Source organism: Diadema setosum, chromosome 16 (assembly GCF_964275005.1).
Source record: "Diadema setosum chromosome 16, eeDiaSeto1, whole genome shotgun sequence".
NCBI lineage: Eukaryota > Metazoa > Echinodermata > Echinoidea > Diadematoida > Diadematidae > Diadema > Diadema setosum.
The window spans coordinates 18,645,800-18,658,441 of NC_092700.1; the positions used below are offsets into that span (position 1 = coordinate 18,645,800).

Genomic DNA, 12,642 nt, shown 5'->3' on the forward strand with positions numbered 1-12,642 from the left:
TGATACAGTTGCCGTGTCACAGATGGAACCACCTCCCCGATTTAGACTTCTCTTGATAGTTGTATTCGCCTCTTCGCAGTTGGAGATTAAAGGCCACACACTGGTTAAATTAATAGAACATATAATTTCACTTTGCTTCCAGGATCATCCGGTGGCAGTCTTGGTGGGACCGGAGGACGCAGCTACGACCAGTCCATTCCGGCTCCTCCGAGGGGGTCTGTGTTTTACCCCCGTGACTTTGGTAGCTGTGGAGGGCAGACCGACGGGGGAGCCATTGGCTACGGAGGGGGTGTCATCTCCTTGAGTGCGAGGAAGGTTGACCTTAATGGCAAGCTTCTGGCAAATGGTGCATCGTCTACCGGTGGCCGAAATGGTGGAGGAAGCGGAGGCTCGGTTCTTGTTGATGGTATCAGCAAACATTTTTATAAAACATTTTTCTGCTGTAAAACAAAGTTATGAATGGACCCTAATTGCCACCGCAAAGATTGATGGAAATATTAAGGAATGAATGGTTTCCCTTTGTATAAAACCAAATTCAAAGTTTATCAAATGTTGGGCAGGTACATGTAGATGGCACATGCACTATGCAGAGCTTGCGCTGCGGAAAGAGTTTTTCCTCTTTTAAAGCAAATTGTGCTTCTAACCAATATATCTGTCTTACTTGGAAATCAGAACTGTAGATTTATTGTCAGGAACATTTATGAAGAAAATATGTGCTTCTTTCTGTATGAGGCATCCCTTATATTGGTATTCTTCTAAAGCACTGCCTCTCAGCTGGTGAGCTGCGAAGTTCTCACAGGTGGTTGTGATGTAGACCAAAAGTAGAATAAAGAACATTCATAGAATACACAAGTATTCAATCTAACTGAGCCTTGGAAAAAAAAAAAAACACATTTGCAGGAGCCAAAGTGGACCTTGGGTTAAAAAAGGATGAGAAGGGTGGTTCTAAAGTCAAAGGGCCACTGCAATACATGTACATGTACTTTTATACATCAGCATACTTCATGAACAGGTGTCCTTGGATTGGCAAACACTTATGCAAGGCTGAGTTGAGGAGAAGACCTTCCGTCGTCTTATCCCAGCGATGCTCGGATTGTGAAGAAATGCAATTCTCTCACACTCTCTATTTTCTGACAGAACAAAAGCTGTATCCACTGAAAAAGATGTGGCTCAAATATTAGCACTGTAATTTGATTCAATTTTTCAACAGCTGGGGTATTCAGCGGACAGGGCTCGGTGTCGGCCAGTGGTGGCAGTGGAGGAACCCACGGTGGAGGAGGAGGTGGTGGCCGTATTGCCTTCCATGTCGGTAACAGCACCTTCCACGGTACCAAACTTGCTACGGGTGGTGCCAGTGGGTACGAGACTGGTGGTGCTGGCACCGTCATGCACCACGACAAAAATGCCGACAGTTGGGCCCTGACTGTGGACAATGGGCACGCCTCTCCAGGCCCACTCCAGGAAACCACGGATTATGACATCACGACAAGCGAGGAGAGCTGCCGGACTTGGCTCCTGCCGTCTTACGGAGAGCAGCCGTTTGTCTTCGACGAGCTCGATCTCCGAGGTGGTGCCCACTTAGCCATTGCTGGAGGGGACTCCCCGGACCAGAATACTACTGTCTCAGTAGGCAGAAGCTCTGGAGACTATAGCGCTGTGTTTCATGTTGGCCCGCATCAGGTGTGTATAGTATTCAGAAGATAGGCTACTTTTGTGCTGCAGATAACCTTATGAAATGGAGGACACATATAATGCCCGACACTGAGTGCACAGTCTTTATACCATTGTGATGTAATTCTGTGTTTAAGTGCCTGCATGAAAAGGAAGAAGAAAAGAATGGTGGGGGTCATTTTTTTTTTCATATGATGTGTGAGAGAGAGAGTGAGGGTCTGGAAATACAGACAAACAGACAGACAGACAGAGCAAGTGGGCATAGAAAGAGAGAGGGAGATATGTGTGTAAACATACCAGTTTCTTTCTGGTCTCTGTTTATTTTTTATTTTTTGGATCTGTTTAATGGTGCCTTTTAGTCGGACTTATAAATATGATTACAGCCAGGACCATAGATCTTGAACAGACAAGATTTTGCATGTAAATCCATTGGTAATAGAATACATATGTCACTCCATATTCAGTCTTCAGGACCTTGCAACCTGTTGGATGAAATCGATGAATATAGAATGTTACTTGTACATTGTACTACAATACTTAGATGCAAAGCAAACATTGCATGAATGCAAGAAAAAGATGGAATGTTAATCTCTCTTCTCAAGGATCTTCACATTGACCTCCCACCTTCTCATCCCCGCGCGTCTTGGGACGTCGTCGTCTACCACCATGGCGACCTGCACCTGCCCGCTGACATCGAGATACATGATGTGACCTTTGAACTGGACGGTCAGCTGCATGGAGTGAGGAATATCACTGTGGGTCAAGGGGGTGTGGTCAACATCCGGTGGGTCATCTTGCCATTTCATCGGTAGTTTTTATGTGTATTACATTGTCAAAGCAAAATTTGAATTTCTATCGGCTCTTGTTATACTACTTATGCAAAGGCATTAGCTACAAGACTTTGTGCTTGAGTTGGAGAGCTAGGAAGGATTTGATTTTGATATATTCATTTAGTTGAATTCATTACCTTGGCTGAGGAGGTTATGTTTTTGCCGGCATTTGTTTATTTGTTTGTCTGTATGCAAAATAACTCAAAAAGTTGTGAAAAGATTTGGTTGAAACTTGCAGGAAAGGTTATAATAATCCAAGGAACAGATGATTGAATTTTGGAAGTGATCTGTGAATTTGTAAAGACACGCATACATGCAGGCCTACTTTACTGTAGTCCCACCCATAGAGTCTATTACTGAATTTATAGACCACACTAGTCTCCAAAGCGCAGATCTTTGAGTTATTATTCGATATTTCTTCATATTTGTAAGCATTATACCCATTGGAAAGTTTACATAATGAAGATTTCAAAATTGATAGCTGTTTTTCTGTATAAAGGCTATATGGGTATTTTTCATTAGTGGTTTTTTTTTCTTTTTTTTTAAAATAAGGGATGGGATTATTCATAAATATGTAATAATCATACGAAAATACTGAAATCATATAACGTCACATAATTCATGACATGACATTGATTTACATCTTATGTGAATGGCCATTTCTTTCTTTTTCAATTGACATGTAGTTTTCTATAGTTTTTTTTTTTTTTTTTGATAAATGTCAGTGACATCATTTTGAATTTGAGACAGCACAGTTTAATGAATGTGGGGGGGGGGGGGGTAATTGCCCTGGGTGCTGGGGGTAATTGCCAGGATACGCTGAAACAAGGCATCCATTTAAAGGTAGGGAATCCCATTTGCATGCCTTAAATGAAGAGTTGTATAAATACAGTGGTATGTTGAAGAGAGTATCATTTTAGAAACTCCCATAAAGTATTGAAAGTGGAAGGTAATTTACATTTAGTACATTTTTATTGACCGTTAGATTTTGAATTGAATTTTTTCGGGGCTCACCATAAATTCCAGTACATTACTAGGCTACCTTTGCAGACCCATGCACTGCATGTGTGTCCATCATGTATATTTTGTGAAGAAAGTTCATCCAAACTTACAAACATTTCTATATACATTCTTGCCACACACTCTATATGTTATGACATCAGCTCTTATACTTTTAGATTTGTGTTTATAGATAAAAGATACAGAAGACTGCAACAAAAAGGCTTAAGTGTGGCTGACACACAGAACTACTGAGTAGTTAAGTTTTGTGCATTATTCAAATTGTAGATAAATGTGACTTCCAAATTTCTCAGCAGTGGCCTAAACAAGTCCCCTGAGGTTCATATTTAATGTTTTGCTGCATTTTGGAAGGTCTGTAAAAGGTTTCCCCTACCTTTAAAGCAACTCATTCATTGTCAGTTGAGGATTTATACCACAAGCAATTTTGACATTCTTTTTTTTTTCTGTATGTTTCCTTGGTTTGTTGAAGGCCTTACACCAATGGCTCGACAGATGTTGTTCGTAATCTAGCATTTGACACCATCATCATTCGTGGGGGAGGCAGGATGGTGGTGGAGGGGGGAGAGGAAGGCATTTCTCTCGACGGTAATCGCTTCGTCGTCCAAAGCGGTGGCATCTTGCAAGCAGACCACCTGACCATCACGGCAGCTGAGGTCACTGTGGAAGAACTGGGTGTGATCGATCTGAGTCACATGGTGGGTTCAGTGTACTCAAAGGACAGTATGCAAATTTTCTTTGCCTCGAGAGTTTCTGGTTCAAACTCTAGGCAGAGGTGACTCCAAAATAGTACTATCTATTATGGGGTGCAGCCCCTATTAGAGTGAATAGTACTTTTAGAGGCACCGAGGCCTATGGTTTTGACTAGAAACTCAAAATAGGCAGTGTATATTTGTTTTGCACTGTATGTTTTTGATAAAAAAATTATAGCAAAAGAAGGGGAAAATATGATGCCAGACGTTGTGTGGTGGATGTGATGTTGTGTAGGGAGCCTTATACACTGACTGTACGAAGCAGTGCATGATGTCAGAATTGCTTTGTGATGTCACAATTGCTTTGTTAGAAGAATTGTTACATTTCACACAGTGGCGGTGCAAAGCAGTGTGCAATGTCAGAATTGCTTTGTGATGTCACAATTCTTTTGTTAGAAATTGTTGCACTTTACAAAGTGATGGTTCAAAGCAGTGTGCGATGTCAGAATGGCTTTGTGACATCATTTCACAAATAGCCTATGCTGTTTGGAAAATGACATCATAGAAAGTCACATCATTTTGCAAATATGGTGCACCATGGAGTGTCAAACATGTCGACATTCTGACATTTAGGGAGAAAGATTTGCGGTGACACCATGTGTATGTAGTCCTTAACCGGATTGTTGTTCGGCAGAAGAGCCTGGAAAGAGGAGAATTGAAGAGGGAAGCGACATATGGGGGTTGTAAGGAGGGCAAAAAGTGAAGAGTGGGGGACAGTAATGGGCTAGAAGTTGACGTTGCACTAGTGGAGACAGTAGAGATGGTCAGACATTGATAGCTGAAAATATCTGTAATCACATGAAGCTCATTCAAGTGATCGCTAGAGGATTTTTTTTTTTTTTTTAATTCCAAAATATACCTAAACTGGATGTCACAGTGACAGACATTGTTGGCATCTACTATTGATGATAATCATATTCTTAAAATGTCATTGTTGCTTCCACTTCTATTTTGGGGCTATCCTTCTACACATGTACATTCATCTTTCATTACCACATCTAGGTAGCTCCTCATGCCTATCTCTATGGAAACAAGCCCTCGTCCTCAACTGAGAACCTTTGATATGATATGATCCCAGCATCTCTCAAAATACATCACATTGCAGAATCGTGAGGATAAAGTATGCCTGTGAATTTGATTCTGACTCGTTTCACATTTATCTGTACTCTTCTCCTTTAGTGGAACATTTTAATGTCTTTCCTTTGAGGAGTATGTTTGTGCCTGTGGATGTGTACACTGTATGTGTACATGTATTTGTTAGCAAAATATTGTAAGTGATAGAAAATGATAGAATGATGATGTATTCAGAGTAATCATATAAATTTTCAAACTGTCTGCAATTTGATACATACACGTACAGGAATGTGAATTTAAAATTCAAAAATTTAAATTGGACAGCGGTCACAGGCATATCAAACTCCCCAAACGCTGGTGGAAACATACCTGTAGCCAACCATGGCAATGCCTACTACATGCTATTACATAGGAATTTTGCTCGTCATTTGTTTGTTCCCATTTTCAGTCAGTGATTGCTGGTAGTGGGCGTGGCATCAGAAGTTCTGGCGCAGGCCATGGTGGTTCCGGAGGAAGCACTGATGGCTATCTAGGGGGCGCGGCCTATGGTGATATGCTCCGCCCATCCCACTTCGGCAGCATTGGTGGCAGCGAGGATGTAAGAGGAGGGGGTATTCTGCACATCGTGGCCTCAAACAGAATCACAATTGATGGTGGGTGTGGTCGCCTCAAGTACACTGTCCAAGACTGATTCGTTTCCTATAGTTTGCTCACGTTGACAATTGACAATCTTGTCTGAACATAAAGTGCTCAATCTTTGCTGGATCTGAAAGGTCTTCTGTAAAACAACAAATGTTTGTGTGCATTTTAATTTCACGAATTTTGCAAGCGCCAACATTTGCGAAATTAAAATGCACACAAAAGTTCTTTCCTACACAATGTGCATTGGATGGCAGTCGTGGCAATTTGTGAAAAATTTGATGCTGCGAGAAAGGCCAGCAGCTCCAATATGGAAATTTTCATGCCGCGAATATTTGTGACCCTGCACCTCAAAACAAACAAAAAGTCGCCAGACATGAATTTTTAGTTAAGACCATATTCTGAAAGAGCAGACTTTAAGCTTTAAAATGATGTATAACTCAAATCAAATGGACTCTCCTAACCCATCTAAATATTGGAAAGAAAGCACAAACTCAGGAAAAGTGTGAACTGAGAAAAGAGGCTCTGAAGTACAGTGTCTATTCAAGCGCTTAATCTTTACCAAACCGTGCTGGCTGTGCGATGAATGGGACAAAAAACAGGAAGTAAACCACCAGAGTAACAACAATGAAGAGATTATCAGATTGAACTGAAATTAAGCATGCCTCATAAACACATTCTGTCCATAATTAATACTAACTTTCAAAGCAGTAGCACTATCCTTTCAAAAGTTATTAGAGTTGAAAGTGAAGAGTGTGGACAAGGTTTTTCAGAAACGAAAAAGGGATTCTAAAGACACACTTAATCACACTATTCTTCCAAAAATGTTCGAGATAAACTGATAAAAAACACACTTTCCTGCCCGTTTTATGATACCAAATTTTAGCATAATGTAAAAGAAGACCCACTCTTTCAGAAAATATGAAAAAGTCAGGTTCGGCTAGGTTGACCCATTTCACTTATTTTCAGTCCTCACGCAAAATCAGTGTGTGCGACTGTATGTTCGTTTAGAGGTGCACGGTCACATATCGTGTTTTACAGTATACACTATGTCTGTGGTTTTTTGTTATATTAGCCAGATAAAGTGGATGATTATTTTTTATGACTTCCTGAGCTGTCTTAGAGTAGTTTTACATGACAGAGAGCCATCGCACAAAGAGAGTGTGTGTATCAAATATTCTGAACAGAAGATGGAAGAAGACATAACCTATTTTGGTAGCAATGTTTGTAGCAAGTACACACACACATACACACACACACACACACACACACACACACACACACAAGCACACACATTATGTTAATGTATCATGTAAATATTCTATTCTTGGCTGTAAATTTGTACTTTTTACACAATTTAGTGTGTTTTGTGTAATTTTACAATTTTTATTTATTTATTTATTTTTTTTTTTTTAAGAAAAATTTGTGACTTGCTGTTGGGTCCACATGTGTAGGATCCATTGAGTGTGATGGCGCTCCAGGTCTACATCATACTGGGCACCCAACATGGCCCAGCCGTGCTGGGGGAGCAAGCGGAGGGAGCATCCTCCTGGAGACGATGGTGCTTGCAGGCTCTGGTAGTATCCATGCAAACGGAGGAAGAGGTACTTTGGGACAGTTTTGATGGAGATTGAGACGTAATGTCAGAGTCCTTTCTTAAAGAGAAGCAGAGAGATAGGAATGTTGAATATATTTCTACTGATGGATTGACCTTATACTACACATAAAGACAGACAGGCGGAAGTACAAAGAGACAGACGTAGATATTTGGACAAGTGCATCGGAAATGGTTAAGAGATTTGAGGGATCATTTAAATTTACCTCATTTAGAAAATAACAATAAATAAAAAACATGTCATGGAAAAGAAGATAAACATCTGAGACAAAGTCTGCAGCTTATACAATGTAATGAATCCATGTGAGCTGACTATTTTCTGTTTCATAGACCTGGGCCCTGTTGCATAAAGCCTTAACCAGAGTTTTTTTTTTCATGGTTAAATCCAGAAACTCTGGTTAAGAATTTTTAACCAGAGTTTTTCTATTGCATAAAGCTTAACCATAGTTTTTTCTCAGGTTAATGTTCAAGAAACTCAGGTTATTTAACCTTAGCTGTCTGACCAAAGGTTAAATCTAAATTTCTCTGGTTAGCCCAACTAATAGCACTCTATCTTATAGCAGACTCGGAGCTACCAAGGCTGCCATTCTGGAAACAATTTAGATCTAGCTGGGAAGATTTTGGTGCAGGAGTCGGAAACGCAGTACAACAGCTAGTAGACTCTACTAGATCTAGGTCCTAGGCCTAACAGTTAGATCTAGTTCTCTAATTATAAATTAGTTCTATCTATAGTATCACCTTTATCAATGTAGGCCTACTATCGATCTAACGTTAGATCCAGCTAGGTTCTTACTTCCTAGTCAAGACTAGAGCTTCTAGGCCTACTTCAAAGTTCTAGCTAGAATCGAATAGACACTCATAGTTTTAGACGTAGACCTAGTATACTAGAACTAAATATAACGTTAGACTCTAGAACAATCTAGTTCTAAATTCTAGAAGGCCTGACTTTAGAGCCCTAGATACGTGAATGAAGGTAGCACCAAAGAGGTAGATTCAATAGTATTAACATTATTAGAGGTAGACCTAGGCCTACTGCAAGTAGCTGTAACGTAAACCGTTGGGTACAAACTGCGACCAGCCCGAACGAAGCTAACGTTATCTGTGTGAAGGAGCGCCCTGGGGTTAGATGTAGCCGTAACAGTTGAGTTAGATCTACATACAGGTACTTACTGTGCCTGTAGATGTGTAGGGTGTTTGCACTTTCGTATCCGTGTCGATAGCTCAGCTTCCATAATGTCGTATTGCACCAGAATCACAGATAAATCCCTATAACTCATAACTTATTTCCGAAAACAGATTGGCTGTCGGGAAGCTTGTAGCAGGCTCGCTAGCAGACATACCGCTACCCGTATGTACTAACTGTTACATGTTTGTGTGGCTGCGACAGCATGCAGCGCGATACTGTATACAGTACATTGTACATTTAGACAACGCGTAGCGGTGATCGCTAGCTGCGCGCGGAGCGTAAAACTGAGAAAATCACTAGCACTTTCGCATTTTATCCTCGTCCAAGTTTATTTGAATAAAAGAAAGCCGAAATACCGTAACCTTAGTTTTTTTAACCAGAGAAATTGACTAACCATGAAACTCAGGTAGGCACCCACCTCTAACCCGAGTTTTTCTCAGGTTATTTATGCAACAGGGCCCTGGCGGCCTATATGAAAGCCACAGTGCAAAGGATCCTAACCTGACACCTCTGATGCATGTTTGTTCCTCATATATTATATAATACAGTATGCACATGCGCGGTTTTAGAAGAGATGGGTTAAAATTGTAGATAAACGTTTCAGATATTATTACCATTGGACTTATGGTTCATGACTGCAATTTACTTCCAAAGTGTTTCTGGATGCTTTATCACTCCCATTTTGTGAATTTACAATTTTAGACTTAACTCCATTTAGACTTTCAATCTTAGTTGAGGTGAATATTTTCTACCTATGCTATTCCTGAGTGCAACAGTGATAATACTTATTTTCAACAGACTGACCAACGTTTATCATGGAGCATGTAGGTGGCATTTTATTTCAGTGGTTAATCACAGGATAAAGGATAATCTATTCACCTACCAAATGTCAAATTTTCTTTATTCAGGCTATGGCACAGAGGGAAGTGGAGGAGGGGGAGGACGTATTGCAGTCTACTACTGGGAAAATTTCTTCATTGGACAGATGGCCACCTATGGGGGGCCCTCAAGTTCCGAGGAGCCCGGGGCCGCAGGCACCGTTTACACGTATCGCGAGTCCACCGAGGCGTCACAGAGAATTGGCAGTCTTCTCGTCGACAACAATGGACAGAATGTCAGAGACGTAAGACTGGTTGTTTTTGTCTTCAGTCTTTCATCTGTCAATTAATTCTTTGTTGTTAATGCCGGAAGTATATCATTTTTGACATTGTGTTTTGTCCTGTTCTTTGAGTAGCATGCAGGCCTATTCTTCTTCAGTTTGAAGCATTGCTGTAGACTTGTGCATTGCATTTATTTCTGTGCAAGCATTTGACAGTGAGATACATTTCCCATGGATTAGCCACTATTGATCAGGTTTTTTCACTTACAATTTCTACACTCATGTCATATCATAACTTGATCCCTCGTTCATATGTATAAGTAGCCATAACTTATTGTGTCCAATTATGATTGTGCACCATTTGTGGAGATTCAGATCACTAGCATGAATGACAAAGTTGTAGGTATTGTCAAACTGACTCCATCCTTTTGCAGATAACATGTTCCTTTATTTTATCAAACAGACTGTCGTAGACGACTACGCAAATGCAGAGAGATTGGGCGCGAAGACCTGGGTACCTGTGGTACCAAATGCCCTGGACTTCTCTTTGGAAGAACTGACACTCTGTGGATCTGCCCACCTTGCCTTTGAGATGACTGACAGCCAAGGATTGACATTGGAGGTTCGGAACCTCATCGGATCGGACGTTCACAAGTCTGACACATTTGGAACCCTCCACATTGGGCCAAACCAGTTCGTGCGCCTGTTCCAGACGCCGACGTACCTGCCCCTGAATCTACGGCTGTACAGCGGCGGTACCCTTGTACTCCCAGACGTCGTCACCTTCCAATCCAGTCACAGCACACTCGATGGGGCTGTAGGGGGTGCCTCGACTGCCACGGTCATTGATGCGCAGTTATCATTGGGACGAGGCGCAACGTCACTGCCCGATGTCACGCCCAACACGGTCAAGTTTGAGGTGTTGAACGTCAAGCACGGTAGCGTCGTGTCAGTTTCCGACGATTATGATCTTTTCATTCTCGAGGCAAAAGAGATCAACATATCTCCTGGAGGCCAGCTGGTTGGACGCTCCCTGTCTATTGTAGCAGATAGCATCGTAGTTGAAGAAACCGGCATTCTGTCGGTAGACTACGGGGGACCTGATTCCGTTACCAGTGTTTCAGGTATCATTGAATGGGACCCTACTGCATTCATAAGAAACACTTTATATACGTGATGTTTCAACCACTGTCTCATCCTTTTAGTGTACCTGATCCAAAGCCTCTGAGAGTTTGATGTTTATTAACTAAAGTCTACTCATCTGTGTTTATCGTGCAATTGTTTCATTATAGCACCTACAGTTTTTGTACATTTAGTAGCAATCATTTTCGTCTTCCTAAAAAAAAAGAAATGTTGATGTTAACCAATTTCAGTAGTTGTTAATCATGGTGGAGAGGAATTTGAGAGGGACCATGGTCAAGGAATGGGACCAATGTGACTATAACCTAACATATTGGTAAAGAAAAGGAAAGAAATTGTCGGTATTAAAGCACATAGCCAAGAATAAGCATAATCATAAATCACTTGCATGAAAGGTTGTCTGTTTGCTCTCCTTCCTCGATTAGAGTTTAATCCTGGTGTTGGAGGAAGCCTCGGAGGAGAAGGAGGATACGGGGTGGAAACCAACGTGGAATCAAGTTTGTTGGACTACAGAAGGACAAGCTTCTCCTCACCGACACTGCCCGGTGAAGCAGGCCACTGCAGAGCCACTATAAACGACCAAGATTCCTGCATTAGTGGACTATCGCCCTCGGGTGGTGGAACGCTGCAAATTAGGGCATCCAACATCATCAACCATGGAACAATAAGTGCGAAGTTAGTGGGCCACTATCATACTGAAATATCAGTATCTAGCGAATATAAATATAAGAAGTATCAAATTAATGTATGTAGCAATATGCTGATATATAATATCAGTATACAATACAGCAAACAAGACCACACCCATACTGAAAAACAATCAGGTTGTCAAGCAACCATTGTTTACATCTGTCACTGGTTGGATGGTCACAAACACAGATCATTTGCAAATATGAGAATATACGTCGTACACTCTACACCCTTATTTGAACACTTGAAATATTCTGTTTGGAAACAACTTGAGTGGAAAATCAGAACTTAGTCAAATAGGATACAAGTTTCTGTGTTAACCAAAAGTTGTTACCAATGATAAATTTGAATAAGATTCAGGGTCCAGTCTGAAAACCCAATCCCCAAATAAAGTAAAGTTGTGATTCTTGTTGATATATTTTGCACACCGAGTGCCTAATCATTCCAATATTTTATTTGTTTCACAGAGGAGCAAGTGCTACTATGCCGTATATCCATTTACATTCGGGTGGAGGATCTGGGGGTAGTATCTTTCTTGTTGCCACTTACATCTATTCCACAGGTAAGGCACAGCATTCTGTGAGGAAAGATATGGCACCATGTCAGTTGTGTCTTGATCAACCAAAAATAACCTGAGGGACTGATGCAATCTGATTTTGTGACGGACATTCTCTCTCACAATTTTTGAACAACCCTATTGCTTTCAAATTAAACTTCCTTTTCAGCATCAGATTATTAGTGTGTCCATGGGCATAACAATATATCCACTCTAAATGGACAAAAATGTACCAATTACAAAACAAGGTTAATTGGCTGAAACAATAGAAAAAATATCAGTATTCAAAAAGTTGCATATCTTATTCTCTGTAAATTTTCAAGTCTAAGAATGTTTCTCATTTCAATATGATGCATATCAATATTATGATTTG

General features: G+C 40.8%; 2 protein-coding genes across 2 annotated transcripts in view; both read left to right on the plus strand.

Moving 5' to 3' along the window:
- Positions 1-1,386: 1,386 nt before the first annotated feature.
- On the plus strand, positions 1,387-9,952 carry LOC140239577 (uncharacterized). The gene is made up of 6 exons (XM_072319408.1): positions 1,387-1,680; positions 2,274-2,455; positions 3,991-4,216; positions 5,793-5,997; positions 7,438-7,587; positions 9,693-9,952. Exons 1-6 carry the CDS (start codon positions 1,387-1,389, stop codon positions 9,950-9,952), a joined length of 1,317 nt encoding a protein of 438 aa, XP_072175509.1.
- A 370-nt stretch (positions 9,953-10,322) lies between these two features.
- Positions 10,323-12,642, plus strand: part of LOC140239656 (uncharacterized) — a gene marked incomplete at its 3' end in the record, with an annotated part of 54,826 nt that continues 52,506 nt past the window's right edge. The window contains exons 1-3 of the mRNA XM_072319486.1: positions 10,323-11,007; positions 11,449-11,698; positions 12,181-12,275. Coding sequence (XP_072175587.1) covers positions 10,323-11,007; positions 11,449-11,698; positions 12,181-12,275 — 1,030 coding nt within the window. The remainder of the gene's footprint in view (positions 11,008-11,448; positions 11,699-12,180; positions 12,276-12,642) is intronic.